General features: G+C 43.5%; 1 protein-coding gene across 1 annotated transcript in view; it reads right to left on the reverse strand.

The window, feature by feature from the left end:
- The window catches only part of LOC121574245 (serine/threonine-protein kinase 10-like), a 54,531-nt gene that overhangs the window by 22,573 nt on the left and 14,329 nt on the right, over positions 1-17,629 (reverse strand). The window contains exons 3-6 of the mRNA XM_045222657.1: positions 5,461-5,509; positions 4,665-4,814; positions 2,751-2,823; positions 1,776-1,970 (exon numbers count right to left, since the gene is read on the reverse strand). Of these exons, the coding sequence (XP_045078592.1) occupies positions 1,776-1,970; positions 2,751-2,823; positions 4,665-4,814; positions 5,461-5,509 (467 nt within the window). The remainder of the gene's footprint in view (positions 1-1,775; positions 1,971-2,750; positions 2,824-4,664; positions 4,815-5,460; positions 5,510-17,629) is intronic.

A 17,629-nucleotide genomic window follows, 5' to 3' on the forward strand; every position in this document is an offset into this window, starting at 1 on the left:
TTTACATTGGATAAAAGTAGAGACTAGAAAATGGTATATAATACACTGCAGTTGAGGAACAATGGGAAAGAAAATCTGCTTTGAAAGTTGATAAACTTGTAACCCCACTTTTGAGAAAATGGATGTTGAATGTTTTGGTACACCTACTGGAGAACTCTTCTTTGTCTGCATCTATTCATCATCGTTCACACCCTCTTAACCCTTAGCCCCACCCATCTCTTTAAGGTAAACAATCAAAGATTAAGACTAAAAGTGGTGGAAGTAGCAGCCTACAATAAGGAAAAACTCCAAGTAAAAATACACTTTATCTAGTCCTTGGCCTATATCCTAATCTGATTTTGAACATGTCCAAATAAAAATATTTTATAATTATTGGAAATGCTATAACCACCCCCCAGCCACATCTAGCTAAGTGGATAGGTGACTATTGTCTAGACATGTACACATGGTCATGAAATACAATAGATGGCCGTAATCACCCCTAGACACACCTGGCTAACTTGATGGGTCATGTAATCATTCTCTTACGAAGTGGAGTTTTTTTTTTAGACATGTAGCTAGCTAAACAATGAACCATAATCCCAACCCATAGCTACAGTACAAACAGATTGGCATAGCTAGCCACTATCCATGAAATGCTGGAGTATGAATCTGCAGGTTGCTATAGCTAACCAACTAGGTTAAATGTTAGCTGGCTAGTTAACATTAAACTATAACTAGCAATGCAAATGGATTTCTGAGATACAAATAATATTACCACACAGACTCATACATGTAACGTTGACTAGCGAGCCAGCTAGCTAACGTTCGCTAGCTAGCGAACAGTACGCTTTAACTTGCAATGAAAATGACTGACAAAATTAGAAGCGTATAATATCTGAAAATGTAGCTAGATTCTTACTCATATACATGGATGAACGCTTCATGGCAGCGTGTCTTCTCCGTTTGGTTTGTAGCCAGCTACAGCTTGTTTGGACCGTTGTGTCAAGTCACACCGGTCAACCGTGTGCAGAAAGTAACGTTTGTCCATCACAATGTTTTCCCACTCATCTTTGAGAGCAGCAGCAACACTGTCAGTTCTCTATGGCTAACGTTATATCTTTCAAAAAATCTGCTGTAGAAATGATTATTTCCACATACTGAGCAGCTCAGAAGCATGCTACACGGCAGACCAATCCGAACTCATCTCTCGGTATGTCCAGCCCATCCATTATCTCACTATATCTCAGCCAATTATGGCTAGCGGGAAGATTCCTGTCTTTTTCATTGGCTAAACCACCTAGGCTCGTAATTTAAGAATTGTATTCGTATGTACTGATGGCATAAACGTTAATTATTAAGGCACATGAAAGTTCGTGTTCCACAAGGCATTTCTGCCAAAAAACACATTTTGATAAATAAATAAAGCGTTCAAATGCCTCTCCTGTGAAGTAGTGACGTGCGACATACGCCTAGCTCCTTGAAACGGGTCACAATTGTGGAAAACGTCAAGGGGTGTGAATACTTTCTGAAGGAACTGTATTTCCTTAGAAAAATAAAACTTCACTAGCAATGCTCTCCCCATCTGGAGCATAACTCTCAGCACCCGGGGAGAACAGGCCCAAACTTTTGCATCTGCTGAGCGATGGAACGCACCACCTCATAAAAACTGATTAGAAAGGCCACAGCTATGCACAGTCAAAGTGCTGTCTTCACTGGCTTGTAGCCTAGGGTTTCGAACTCTACATCACCCCCCCTCTCTCTTTTCCTCCTCCTCTCCCTATCCTGTGTCTCACCACTTGTTGGGCTGCTCCAGGGTAGGGGGCTCAGACTTGGCTATCTTCAGCAGGACCCTCATGGGGTTGAGTTCGTGGTGCGGGGGCTCGATCTGGGCCAGCTCGATCAGGGTGATACCAAGTGACCAGATGTCAGCCTTGTAGTCGTACGGAGCGTCCTTCATGGTCTCACACATCACTACCTCCGGAGCCATCCTAGAATACAATATAGCACAATAGAGGACAAATGGTTAACCTCGAAATGCCAAATCTTGTGCACATATTTGTTTTGAGTTTGACTTTCGATTAAGCTATGTTAACGGACCAAGTGGATAGTAGCCTATGTACTTCAAATCTGAGCTCTGGAGATGCCAGAGGCCTATGATCAAAAGTGCCTACGATCCTACAATCAAAAGTGACATATTACATAATCTTCAGAAATAGTACACTGCTTGGCTTCACATTCACAGTAAAATACAGAGAGAAATTGCATCTGTTACTCATTTATGAAGCTAGTGAACATTGCACAACACCTGGGCAGGGTGACTGAGAGGCTATTTTAGATGACATTGCCTTGGATGAGATGTGTTCTGGTCAATAGTTAACTTCAACCCAACCATGATCATTGGAGGACCAGCCAGAGCACAAGGTCCAGAACCACACTAATACATAACAGCTTTTACAAGAGCCTTGTAAAGTTATGATCAAACCATAACGACTGTAAACTACTGTAAGTAATGATATTATGATGTCAAGCAGGACATATAACTGGTTCACAAGGTGTCATGGGTAGTAGGAAGGATATTCTTAACTTCTAGTCATGCAGTACCACCATAATCCCATTAAACACTGTGTGCGTCCCAAATGGTACCCATGGGCCCTGGTCAAAAGTAGTGCTCTATAAAGGGAATAACGTGCCATTTGAGACGCACCCAGTGGCAGTGTGCGGCACCAATTTACATTACTCTGTTTTCATGTGTATGTACAAGTACTTACCAGTATGGTGTTCCTATGAAAGAGTCCCTTCTTTGTAGGGTTTTGGTATTTTTTGCTGACACACCAAAATCCGCTGCAAGCACAAAGAAACAACAGGTGTTTTTTTTTATTCTGAATTCCATTTCTTGTTAGAGAGGATGATTGATGGGCCAGTGTTATAACCTGATATCTTCTTTCGGGGCAGGAATACCATAAAACAATTTATAGCCTGGGCCCTTATTTCCTTCAATCACTGAACACAACCAGCGCTTATTAGAGACGGGCTTCTACATGGACAAAGCTTTTGTTCGATAAAATGTTGAAAAGACTACCACACGGTTTATTGTGACCAGTATGACCAGTATAAAACATAATATCAAATCCATCACAGATCAGACTTGCAAAGACTAGGCTGCCTATCATACACTCCCGATTTCGCGCTTCAGCATCATATTCATTTCCACACCGTAAACTCCCATGACATCATTGAGGGGAGACGCAAAGCTGACATTCAATTTACTGAACAGGCACAATATCCCAAATCGACAGTTCCATTTCCCCAGACACGACCCAGCGCTTACAGAGATGTTGTTTCTGCTTTAGCTGCACATTAGCCTTTCTTAGGACATTAACAGTGACAGCCTGGGATGAGACCAGAGCAATGCTGGCAAAGGTCTCCAGATTCTAGTCAATCTTGACCTTTTAACGGTTTCTTAAAACATGAACTGAGATTTCAGACTTCCCTTTTGGTAAGTATGGTGTCAGTTTCCTGTTAGGCCTTGAGGAATTCTATAGGGGCCAATTAATTTTCAATGGAAGATGAATGAATGGGAAAACCCTATAAACTAGGACAAAAATACTCAATAACTTTCCCCATCTGTGACACTAACTAGACATCATGGGTATCTATACTCTCCACCTGAAAAACAAATCTAAATGCTCTAAATCTGTGGAGCAAAAACCTTCAAGGAAAAATGCATAACAGACTAGCTTCATATGAAGTGTACTGTAACTTGCCATTAAAGGCTCTCTGTTAAGCAGCAACAGAGGTTTTTCTGAGACCGACTGGACTGACTTAATGACTCCAGAGGCAACTCCCAGTCATTAAATCAAAGCTCTGGTGTCTGTGCTTGTGAAAATATTTCAGGGCATTGAAGAGGGCCTTGTATCATGAGGGATCAGTCAGACTGTATGAAGTTTCTGAATGGGGGGTGCCCATGCCGAGGCCTGTCAAAAAGAAGCTGAAAGGGGGGAGTCCACAGAGGGTCCTTAAAAGGTCACGGGAGTCACCGGCAGCCCTGTCGAGTAGAGCACAGCTCCTCAGATTCTCTCCAACTGACATTTATAAAGCTATTATAGGCTCCACAAAAGCAGCCATGTTGTTAGGCAAGTGGTGCTTCAACAAAAATCTGCTATCAACCGTTTGGACCCAAATCCTCAGCACAAAGAACTTCAGGAATGCTGAAACTCAATAGAATACTAGCTACAAATCACATTTTACAGAAAAACGTATCAGAATGCCGTTTGCCCACGCATCTCACATTTTATTCTTCCGAGATGCCTCAGGGAAGGATTTATTCTAAGTGTGTTGATTGCGTGTATGCAACATTCATGTGAAAATTCCAATCCTGCTCTGCTGACCAACAAGATAACTCTTTCCAAAGACAACGTGACCATTATACAATGTCCAATGAGAAGTCTGTAGCTTATTGGAGAATTATTCCAAATACTTTTAGACTGAGGTGGATAACAGCCCTGTTCTGTGGGATGGACACTTGATAGGACAGGGGCATAGAGGAAAATTATGGCAGATGGCTAAGTGCTGTGGAATCTAGAAGAACATTGGTTGTAGCATTCTGGAAACATGAGGTTTCAGTATTCGAGAAGAAGAGTACATTATGAGTAGAACATTGTGGAGGGAGAAGATAGTCTCACCTAGCTTGATGTCTCCCTCCAGGGTGAGGAGAATGTTCCCAGCCTTCAGGTCTCTGTGGATGATCTTGATGCTGTGGAGGTAGACCAGCGCCTCCAGCATCTGTCTGCAGATCACCTGGATCTGAGGCTCCATCAGGCCCCGGTCCAGCTCTGCAGATCAGAGAGAGGAGGGGACAGGTTAGGGGATCACGTTAACGTACATCAATGGTTAAGGTTTTACCTCAACAGGAAAATGGTACAACTCAACTTTAACGGAGAACCAAAGTCCCTATAAAAGGCAAGTGGTTCATTGGGACTTTTCCATGAGGCAGATGGAGTTGCTGCCAGTACAAGCTGTAAGTAGTCTTAAGAGGCTACTGCCCCCTGAGAGCGTAAATTGGCTTAAAGAAATCATTTACATGCTAAACCAGGACATTTTCTATTCTCTCAGTGTTTGGTTAGCTGTATTTGGGGCCAGCAACTGCTGAATGAGGAGCTGGATTATCAAAGGAAAACAGTGCATTTCCCACAGTGTGTGGGTCTCCTCTGTCTGCCCTTAGTGCCTCGCAACAATAGCAGACCCATTACAACGAGACGTCACTTGGCCCAGTTCGATAATTATTTCTTAATAAAGCAATATCCTAAAGAGCAACAGTGCCATGGCAGTTGCAGCTATGGCCTCAGGCATGGAATCTGAAACATCAAAACGGGAGATGCGGGGAGCTTATGAAAACAATGTTCCAAGGGAGCGAACACATATTATAGAGTACACACATATACAGCACTACCCTGCCTCCAGTACTGCATGTCTCCTTACCTAACATAGTAGCATCTACGGCTCCTCCAGGGCAGAACTCGATCATGATCTGTGAAGAGGAAGACAGCCAGCATTGTGATTTACAGTCTATCCTCTGGAAATTCAAACTGAATACAAACTTCTCAGGAAATGCAAACTAAATACTAAACATTTTAACCAGGAGGAAGGATTCAATGGAAAGTAAAATTAAATGTTCCACAGAACTATCAACATCAAAAGGCAGATGTTAGTACCTCATCGTGTGTAACTTTTACTGTGATCGCTTCAAAAATATTCCCAGAGAACAGGACGAGGGGTAAAGAAAAAGAGGGGGCAGAGAGGAGACGACGAGAGGGAAGGGCCACAGAAGTAACAGGTGGTAGCCTAACTGTTTTCAATGAGATACAGCAGAGAGAGCGAGATCAGGGTATCTGGCTTGTATCACCCTGGGAGAAGATTTAAACTCAAGAGAAGAGGGGGAGACAGACAGACAGGGGGTTCTGGGAAGTGAGGCCTCTTAGAACACAGATGATCTGTCTAAAGACAGCACTTAGACATGTCAGCGAAAGATGGCTGACACTGCCCAGTCATCAGGAGAGAAACCAACACCTCCCTTTCTAGTCATAAATTGACACCTGTGGTGAAAGCCTTCTTAAACACTCTGCACTGCCTCGTGTCACTGAAGACAGAACACACCGTGGCCGTGCAGAACAGGACAGTCAGTGTGTTTAGCGATGGATGCGATGGTCACTAACTCCACAGCCTTCCAAGACACATAAACCAAATACCAGTGCTGTCGAGGTGAAACAGCAAGAGGGAAAAGGCCCATTGAAAACATGTCTGAAAAACGTTCTGTCGGTGGAGAGACTTTATCCAGCTGCCAAAAACTTCATCCTAGTTTCCTCCTCTCACACTTAGATACACAAGAGCACAAATGCCTCCACACTGTACTTTCAAAGGCTACTTATGAATGAGTCATGCAAGTCAACGGGGGGCCTAGCACAAAGCCAGAGTACAAATAAATGTGTTTTGATAATATTCCACGTCTCTAAAGGGTTACTGTGGTACATTAACTTTAAACTACGGCCAGGAGTTCGTAGAGCCACTAATATTTTGAAAGAGGTGTGTGCGTGCGTGTAATGTGTTTGGTACCGGGCACTCAGATGGCTTGTGACAGTTCAATAGCATGCATACCTGCCCTGTTATCTCAGTTACATCATCCCTTTACGATTGGGCAAACACAGATGTACGTCGTGTTGCCATAACACAAAAGGCCCTCTCCAACCCATTCATTCACCCCCTTGCTATGACACCATTGGCAAACCCTGCTGGATAGGGTGGAGGAGTTTCGTATTGAACGAATGGAGGACAAAACGGTGGATTGTTACCATACATCTAGACATTCACACACACACACACACACACACACACACACACACACACACGAATGAAGGTTGGTACACCATCCCCAGCTGAGGGAGGTGCCCATGTTCCTGTCAGTCTTGGCCAGCCGCCACAGTAAAACAAAGGCCTCTTATATTAAAAATATGTTTTGTGAGGTCATGTTTTAGAATAGGTTTTAACTGGAGGGCCAGGTTATTGAGGTTTTCTACATCCCTGCCAATCCGCCCATCAACAATCAGCAAATACTTCAGATGTGGATGACAAGCTAGTTAAAACCTATTCTAAAACATAGGGTTAAGAGGAAGGCGAATACCTAAAGGCTTGATCAGATTTACGTGTGACACCAGGTAGTTTTTAGTGGAATTTAACAATGATTTTATCTATTGCTGCTAGGTCGGTAACTTACTTCCCTCTGAGGGATTGTTGGCATTGTTTCCTTATGACGTGAGCAATGTTGAACTGGTGAAAGACCTGATCCAACTGGTCAGACCGCATGCAAAATACAGCCTGTATGGGCTGCACATGAAGGTACATACAAATGTGCACATACACGCAAATCGTACATACAGCATTCATCAACCACCTACTGACACAGCTCCATCAACAGAGCCTGGTGTAGACAGACATAAAATATCAGGTGTCCAGCCAATACAGAGAGAGGGTTGACATTCACTGTACACAAACACACACCAAGTCTTTGAGAGGGCTGTGTTATAGGATCAGTGAAAAGGACATTGAGCGATAATCCCAGATGTTCTATAGGATATGTGATAATCCACCTACTTTGTTTCCTTTGGAGAGAAATATGTTAATAATTGATGACTGTTAAAATATGTAGTTTCACTGGCTAAGCCCCTTTTGAATTATTCCTGCCACTGACTGCTCAGTCGGGCAAGTTTAGTTGAGCCGATACTGGTGTGTGGGGACCTGCAAACACTATTAGATATACAAGTAAACTGGCTTAGGCAGCACCTAGGAAACATTGACTTGTTATTCAAGTTTATTCAACTGTGCACCGACACCGATTTACAACCTCTCCTGGGTATTAAATAGAAGTGACACACAATTTTAAGTGACCACCATCCTTTCTCCATCATGCACAAAATCTGCAGTATTATGCCTTGTGACACTGGAAAATGAGTAACGATCCAGTGATTGATGGGTACATTAAAATACGTCATCAGGAGGGATTCAGAATGGAGAGGAACAGTAAGCCTGCTCTATGCAAGGTTGTACTGTATCTCCACCAGGACAGTGGGAAAGAGGGAGTGAGATAAAGTGAACAAAAGAGGATAAGGACAGATTTACTGTACACGGAGTGAAGCTGTGCTGTGTGGAATAGAATCAAGAACAAGGACCCTACACTGACATCATTCACCTCCTGTTTAATGGACTCCCTTTCTGCCTCTGCTTGGTAACAGAACACAGCAACATTCCTTTAAAACAGAGCCCTCTCCTCTCCTTGTCAAGAGGCAGCCTCAAGGAGACAGACTTATACATGAGGTATAAATTATACACGCATACTGATGACACTCACAGTCAGACTGTGCAGCAGGGTTTTATGTTGGCCCTGGCAGTGACAGTACACACTAAGAGAAACAATCCAGATGAACATGATGCCCATCTGTTAACACCTGTTAATAGCACTTTATTGTTTACCATGGGATGATTTCCAGATGAAAGCATTATCATGGCTGGCTGCAGTCGTGTGTGTGTGTGTGTGTGTGTGTTAAATGTCAGCAGTCAGTGGCAGCCCTATGTTAAAGACCCCCCGTTTCTCACGCTGTAGAGCGGGTTGTTCCCAAACTAGAACAAACAACCTTCTCTCTCTCTCCACAGAGCAGAGTGGGTGGGCAGTGGAATGTGCCACCCCTGCTCTCCGGCTGAAAGAGGGGGTTTGAGGCACTCAGCCCAACCGCTGGTTTAGTCTGCAGTAACCAGGCAGACTGGCATGCTCCAGGGATCACACATCTTTAGTCATCCCCTTGGCACTGGCCCTTAGCCAGGGAGAGGCTCTCTGTGTGTGGTGCCAGTGTTTGTGTGGAGGTTTTATGATCAAATGCCTCATCCACACCCAGAAATGTAAGTTGTTATGACACTGGAGAGAGAGTGGTGAGGGACAGGCCAAACTAGAACCTGCTTCTTTTGTGATGATATCAGAGTACGACAGTTCTATTATGTGTCTATTTCCAATCCCCCATATATTATTTGGTAAACATATTTTATATATTTTCCTTATTTATTATTTTCCTCTAACCCTACCACCCCTCCCTTAATTGGAGTAAACTAATGGACAACAATACTTAAACTTCTACATACATTTTACGGACTCAGTATTTTAGTCCCACCGTTCAGCTCCCCTCAACCCCTCCCATCTATCTCTGAACACCATCCAGTTTTGATTTCTATATTTTTCAACTGTGATGTTTCACAAAACGTCTGAACCTTTCTATTCTCATATTCTGTTTCTACAGATTGTAAATTAAAGATACTCTTAGCAAAAAAGTATAATATTATTGATGAATTGACTATGACTTTTCAAAAATCACCCAGCAGTGCTATTTGCAGAGTTGGCTCCAGGTAAATGTTGCAATTCCTAAGCCATTCCTGAACCTGCGACCAAAAGAAAGCTGCATATAGGCAGTACCAAACCAAGTGATCTAATGATTGTCTGTTAGTAGCAAAATCTTCAGAGCAGGGATGGTTGTATCCCCATTATATATATGGTTGCAAGAGTTTTGTACAATACATTTAAATACTACGTTTTGAATCCGCCGTTGTTTTGTGTATCAGCTCATAAACATGTGCCATGGAATCGGTACATAAAAAAAATAATCTCTTCCCTACTATTTTGCAACCTCTACAGCCTGAGAAGTGGTATATGAGTGCTTGACCACTCACTCTTAAGGGAGTTTTTTTTCTTTTTTTCTTAGTAAATAACCTGGGCCTCTTAAATTTGATCAGATGAAAGTCTGGTTATACTGCCTATGTAGACTAAATGATAGGCTTTTACTGTAGAATAGTTTAGTTCTTGAGAATAAGATCAGAGAAAAAGTTGAAACCCCACCAAGGACACACAGGAAGTGTGTGATTTGAAAGCTAGATGAGCTGACAGTCTCAGTCCGGAGGCCTTGTAGAAAATAAAATGTACCTTTCGCACTGTGGAATTCCAGCTATGCCCTAACAGGGCCAATACATGCCTCTGGGTTAACAGAAGGGAGGGGGAACAATAGACCTGCTGCCATATTTGGTGTGGTGGCCCCCCAATTAGTGATGTGTACAAGGTGCTCCAACACAGCACTAAAGCATGGTGATGTTCTGTCTCACTCCCAAGTGGTTATCTTCTACTCTGAACCTGCGCTTTAAGAGCTGGACCAATTTGGTCTCTACAACCATTTTATTGGGAATGATAGCTATGAGGCTAGAATGAAATGTAGAAAAACATGGGGGTGTCTACTTGGTCTGCAAAAACAGCCCTCTATATAATATTTACTTCCCCCCCTAAGCAACTTTATATACATTTACATTTTAGTCATTTAGCAGACGCTCTTATCCAGAGCGACTTACAGTTAGTGAATACATATTTTTTTATACTGGCCCCCCGTGGGAATCGAACCCACAACCCTGGCGTTGCAAACGCCATGCTCTATCAACTGAGCTACATCCCTGCCGGCCATTCCCTCCCCTACCCTGGACAACGCTAGGCCAATTGTGCGCCGCCCATGAGTCTCCCGGTCGCGGCCGGCTGCGACAGGGCCTGGATTCGAACCAGGATCTCTAGTGGCACAGTTAGCACTGCGATGCAGTGCCTTAGACCACTGCGCCACTCAGTTGAGCAACTTTTTAAGCAACTTTTAGCAGTTGATGAGTTTATACTACACCCATTTCCAGGTAATGTTTCAACGGTCATAGATCGATCACATTCGGTAATGCAGTGGTAGTCAAAAAAGTCAGATAAATAACATTAATTGTACATGTCAGAATCCAATTCTGTGTGTATCAATCAGAGTTCAGAATAACAAAGTGTTGCTACAGTCTAAACAGTGATTGGATGTTTGACAATTTCCCTCTTTTTTAAAATTCATTTTGTAATTCCTATCATAGTTTATGTCCGGGACCAGCATGATTAAAAGCAAATCAAATGTTATTGGTCGCATACACATATTTAAACAGATGTTATTGTGGGTGTAGCGAAACGCTTGTGTTCCTACCTCCAACAGTGCAGTGATATCTAACAACTCAAACAAATCTAAAAGTACAACAATGGAATTAAGAAATGTATAATATTAGGATGAGCAATGTCAGCGCGTGTGTGTGTGTGTGTGTGTGTACACACACACACAGTATATGTGAAGGGATGTATAAACATTGTGGATAGAATATTTAGTTTATCTGTAGAATACGTAGGACAGAATAGTATATTTACAGCAATAGTTGAATATGCCTTGACTAGAATACAGTATACACTACGAGTCAAAAGTTTAGACACCTACTCACTCAAGGGTTTTTCTTTATTTTTACTATTTTCTACATTGTAGAATAATAGTGAAGACATCGAAACTATGAAATAACACATGGAATCATGTAGCAACCAAAAAAGTGTTAAATAAATCAAAATATATTTGAGATTTAAATAGCCATCCTTTGCCTTGATGACAGCTTTGCCCACATGGCATTCTCTCCACCTGGAATGCATTTCAATTAACAGGTGGGGGGGTATACAGAAGATAGGGCTATTTGGTAAAAGACCAAGTCCATATTATGGCAAGAACAGCTCAATTAAGCAAAGAAACGACAGTCCATCATTACTTTAAAACATGAAGGTCAGTCAATATGGAAAATGTCAAGAACTTTGAAAGTTTCTTCAAGTGTAGTCGCAAAAACCATCAAGCACTATGATGAAACTGGCTCTCATGATTACCACCACAGGAAAAGAAGACCCAGAGTTACCTCTGGTGCAGAGGATAAGTTCATTAGAGTTACCAGCCTCAGAAATTGCAGCCCAAATAAATGCTTCACAGAGTTCAAGTAACAGACACATTTCAACATCAACTGTTCAGATGAGACTGTGTGAATCAGGCCTTCATGGTCGAATTGCTGCAAAGAAACCACTACTAAAGGACATCAATAAGAAGAAGAGACTTGCTTGAGTCAAGAAACACGAGCAATGGACATTAGACCGGTAGAAATGTGTCCTTTGGTCTGGAGTGCAAATTGGAGATTTTTGGTTCCAACCGCAGTGTCTTTGTGAGACGTGGTGTGGGTGAACGGATGATCTCCTCATGTGTAGTTCTCACCGTAAAGCATGGAGGAGGTGGTGTTATGGTGTGGGGGTGCTTTGCTGGTGACACGGTCTGTGATTTATTTAGAATTCAAGGCACACTTAACCAGCATGGCTACCACAGCATTCTGCAGCGATATGCCATCCCATCTCGTTTGGGCTTAGTCAGATTATCATTTGTTTTTCAACAGGACAATGACCCAACACACCTCCCGGCTGTGTGAGGGCTATTTTACCAAGGAGAGTGATGGAGTGCTGCATCAGATGACCTGGCCTCCACAATCCCCCGACCTCAACCCAATTGAGATGGTTTGGGATGAGTCGGACGGCAGAGTGAAGGAAAAGCAGCCAACAAGTGCTAAGCATATGTGTGAACTCCTTCAAGACTGTTGGAAAAGCATTCCAGGTGAAGCTGGTTGAGAGAATGCCAAGAGTGTGCAAAACTGTCATCAAGGCAAAGGGTGGCTATTTTAAATCTCAAATCTCAAATATATTTTGATTTGTTTAACACTTTTTTGGTTGCTACATGATTCCATATGTGTTATTTCATAGTTTTGATATCTTCACTATTATTCTACAAAGTAGGAAATAGTAAAAATAAAGAAAAACCCTTGAGTAGGTATCCAAACGTTTGACTGGTACTGTATTAAATGAGTAAAACAGTATGTAAACATTATTAAAATGTGACCAGTGTTCCATGTCTATGTACATAGGGCAGCAGTCGCTTAGGTGCATGGTAGAGTAACAAGATGATAGTCGGCTAGTGACTAAGTTCAGAGCAGGGTACTGGGTGGAGGCCGGCTATCTACAGTGGGGCAAAAAAGTATTTACTCAGCCACCAATTGTGCAAGTTCTCCAACTTAAAAAGATGAGAGGCCTGTAATTTTCATCATAGGTACACGTCAACTATGACAGACAAAATGAGGAAAAAAAATCCAGAAAATAACATTGTAGGATTTTTAATGAATTTATTTGCAAATTATGGTGGAAAATAAGTATTTGTTCAATAACAAAAGTTTCTCAATACTTTGTTATATACCATTTGTTGGCAATGACACAGGTCAAACGTTTTCTCTAAGTCTTCACAAGGTTTTCACACACTGTTGCTGGTATTTTGGCCCATTCCTCCATGCAGATCTCCTCTAGAGCAGTGATGTTTTGGGGCTGTCGCTGGGCAACACAGACTTTCAACTCCCTCCAAAGATTTTCTATGGGGTTGAGATCTGGAGACTGGCTAGGCCACTCCAGGACCTTGAAATGCTTCTTACGAAGCCACTCCTTCGCTGCCCGGGCGGTGTGTTTGGGATCATTGTCATGCTGAAAGACCCAGCCACGTTTCATCTTCAATGCCCTTGCTGATGGAAAGAGGTTTTCACTCAAAATCTCACGATACATGGCCCATTCATTCTTTCCTTTACACGGATCAGTCGTCCTGGTCCCTTTGCAGAAAAACAGCCCCAAAGCATGATGCTTCCACCCCCATGCTTCACAGTAGGTATGGTGTTCTTTGGATGCAACTCAGCATTCTTTGTCCTCCAAACACGACGAGTTGAGATTTTACCAAAAAGTTATATTTTGGTTTCATCTGACCATATGACATTCTCCCAATCCTCTTCTGGATCATCCAAATGCACTCTAGCAAACTTCAGACGGGCCTGGACATGTACTGGCTTAAGCAGGGGGACACGTCTGGCACTGCAGGATTTGAGTCCCTGGCGGCGTAGTGTGTTACTGATGGTAGGCTTTGTTACTTTGGTCCCAGCTCTCTGCAGGTCATTCACTAGGTCCCCCGTGTGGTTCTGGGATTTTTGTTCACCGTTCTTGTGATCATTTTGACCCCACGGGGTGAGATCTTGCGTGGAGCCCCAGATCGAGGGAGATTATCAGTGGTCTTGTATGTCTTCCATTTCCTAATAATTGCTCCCACAGTTGATTTCTTCAAACCAAGCTGCTTACCTATTGCAGATTCAGTCTTCCCAGCCTGGTGCAGGTCTACAATTTTGTTTCTGGTGTCCTTTGACAGCTCTTTGGTCTTGGCCATAGTGGAGTTTGGAGTGTGACTGTTTGAGGTTGTGGACAGGTGTCTTTTATACTGATAACAAGTTCAAACAGGTGCCCTTAATACAGGTAACGAGTGGAGGACAGAGGAGCCTCTTAAAGAAGAAGTTACAGGTCTGTGAGAGCCAGAAATCTTGCTTGTTTGTAGGTGACCAAATACTTATTTTCCACAATAATTTGCAAATAAATTCATTAAAAATCCTACAATGTTATTTTCTGGAATTTTTTTTCTCAATTTGTCTGTCATAGTTGACGTGTATCTATGATGAAAATTACAGGCCGCTCTCATCTTTTTAAGTGGGAGAACTTGCACAATTGGTGGCTGACTAAATACTTTTTTTCCCCCACTGTATTTAACAGTCTGATGGCCTTGAGATAGAAGCTGTTTTTCAGTCCCTCTGTCCCAGCTTTGATGCAACTGTACTGACCTCGCCTTCTGGATGATAGCGGGGTGAACAGACCGTGGCTTGGGTGGTTGATATCCTTGATGATCTTTTTGGCATTCCTGTGACATCGGGTGCTGTAGATGCCTTGGAGGGCAGGCCGTGTGCCCACCGGTGAAGCGTTGGGCACACCGCACCACCCTCTGGAGAGCCCTGTGGTTGCGGGCGATGCAGTTGCCGTACCAGGCGGTGAGGCAGCCTGACAGGATGCTCTCAATGGTGCATCTGTAAAAGTTTGAGGGTCTTAGGGGCCAAGCCGAATTTCTTCAGCCTCTTGAGGTTGAAGAGGCGATGTTGCGCCTTATTCACCACACTGTGTGGGTGAACCATTTCAGATTGTCAGTGATGTGTACGCCGAGCAACTCAAAGCTTTTCAACCTCTCCACTGAGGCCCCGTCGACGTGGATGGGGGCATGCTTCCTCTGCGGATTCCTGAAGTCCACGATCAGCTCATTCGTTTTGTTGACATTTTGTCAACAATGAGAGGTTATTTTCCTGGCACCACTCCACCAGGGCCCTCACCTCCTCCCTTTAGGCTCTCTCTTCATTGTTGGTGATCAGGCCTACCACTGTTGTGTCCTCTGCAAACTTGATGATTGAGCTGGAGGCATGCGTGGCCACGCAGTCATGGGTGAACAGGAAGTACAGGAGGGGGCTGAGCACGCACCCTTGTGGGTCCCCTGTGTTGAGGATCAGCGTAGTGGAGGTGTTGTTTCCTACCTTCACCACTTGGGGACAGCCTGTCAGGAAGTCCAGGAACCAGTTGCACAGGGCAGGGTTCAGACCAAGGGCCCAAGCTTAATGATGAGCTTGGAGGGTACTATGGTGTTGAAGGCTGAGCTGTAGTCAATGAACATAATTCTTACATAGGTATTCCTCTTGACCAGATGGGATAGGGCAGAGTGCAGTGCATGGCGATTGCATTATCTGTGGATCTATTGTGGGGGTATGCAAATTGCAGTGGGTCTAGGGTGTCAGGTAAGGTGGAGGTGATATGATCCTTAACTAGCCTCTCAAAGCACTACTTGATGACAAAAGTGAGTGCTACAGCGCAATAGTAATTTAGTTCAGTAACCTTTGCTTTCTTGGGTACAGGAACAATGGTGGACATCTTGAAGCAAGTGGGGACAGCAGACTTGGATAGGAAGAGATTGAACATGTCCGTAAACACTGCAGCCAGCTGGTCTGCGCATGCTCGGAGGACGTGGCTAGGGATGCCGTCTGGGCCTGCAACCTTGGGAGGGTTAACACACTTAAAAATGTCTTACTCACGTCGGCCAGGAGAGCGGTGGCACTGTGTTATCCTCAAAGCGGGCAAAGAAGATGTTTAGGTTGTCTGGGAGCAAGATATCGGTGTCAGCGACATGTCTGTTTTTCACTTTGTAATCCATGATTGTCTGGAGTCCTTGCCACTGACGTCTCATGTCTAAGCCACTGAATTGCAACTCCACTTTGTTTCTGTACTGTCATTTTGCCTGTTTGATTGCCTTACGGAGGACATAACTGGCCTGTTTGTATTCAACCATATTCCCAGTCACCTTGCTGTGGTTAAATGCGGTGGTTTGCACTTTCAGTTTTGCGCAAATGCTGCCATCTATCCACGGTTTTTGGATTGGGTAGGTTTTAAATCGTAACAGTGGGAACAACATCCCCTATACACTTCCTTATGAACTCTGTCCCGATGTCAATGTTATTCTTAGAGGTAACCCGGAACATATCCTAGTCCGCGTGATCAAAACAATCTTGAAGCATGGATTCCGATTGGTCAGACCAGTATTGAATAGACCTCAGCATGGGTACTTCCTGTTTGAGTTTCTGCCTATAGGAAGGGAGGAGCAGAATGGAGTCGTGATCTGATTAGCCAAAGGGAGGGCCATGTAGCCATCCCGGAAGGGAGAGTAACAATGGTCGAGAGTTTTTGAAGTGCGAGTACTACAGGCAATGTGTTGATAGAACTTCGATAGCATTTTCCTCAGATTTGCTTTGTTAAAATCCTCTGCTACAATAAATGTGGCCTCAGGATATGTGGTTTCCAGTTTGCACAAAGTCCAGTGTAGTTCCTTGAGGGCCGTCGTTGTATCAGCTTTAGGGTGAATATACACGTCTGTGACGATAACTGAAGACAATTATCTTGGGAGGTCATGCAGTGGGCATTTGATTGCGAGGTATTCTAGGTTAGGTGAACCAAAGGACTTGAGTTCCTGTACGTTACCACAATCACACCATGAGTAGTTAATCATGAAACACACTTCCGCCTTTCTTCTTCCCAGAGAGTTCTTTATTCTTACCTGCACGATGTACTGAGAACCCAGCTGGCTGTATGGACGGGGGCAGTATATCCGGAGAGAGAGATGATTCCGTGAAACAGAGCATGTTACAGTCCCTGATGTCTCTCTGGAAGGATATCCTCGCCCTGAGCTCGTCTACTTTATTGTCCAGGGACTGAACATTAGCAAGTAATATACTCGGAAGCGGTGGATGGTGTCCACGCCTTCTGAGTCGGACTGGAAGTCCACTCCGAATGCCTCTTCTCCGCCTGTGGAGTCTTGGAGCAGCCTCAGGGATAAGTCAAATTGCCTTGGGGGCTACGAACAAAGGATCCAATTCGGGAAAGTCATATTTCTGGTCGGAATGCTGGTGAGCTACGGCCACTCTGATATCCAAAAGTTATTTCCAGCTGTGTGTAATAGCTTATAAAATGTTCTGGGCTAATAATGTAAGAAATAACACCCACAAAATAATAATAATGAAAAGTTGCTTAGGAGCTAGAAGCAGAGCTGCCATGTCTATCGGCGCCATCATGAGGTCACTTGTGTTTGTCTTGGCAGACACGGGCTGATTAAAGTATATGCAAAACATGCCGTCTATTCAATAATGAGAGAGGAGGGGAAAGCTAAAATAAAATATACCCCACAAAAGGGAGGAACTGAAAGATCTAGCTTGATCCTCATAGTAACCTATAGGGTTCACCATAAGGTCAGACCAGAACCTATTCTGTAGTAGA

This window comes from Coregonus clupeaformis, chromosome 9 (assembly GCF_020615455.1).
Source record: "Coregonus clupeaformis isolate EN_2021a chromosome 9, ASM2061545v1, whole genome shotgun sequence".
Classification (NCBI taxonomy): domain Eukaryota; kingdom Metazoa; phylum Chordata; class Actinopteri; order Salmoniformes; family Salmonidae; genus Coregonus; species Coregonus clupeaformis.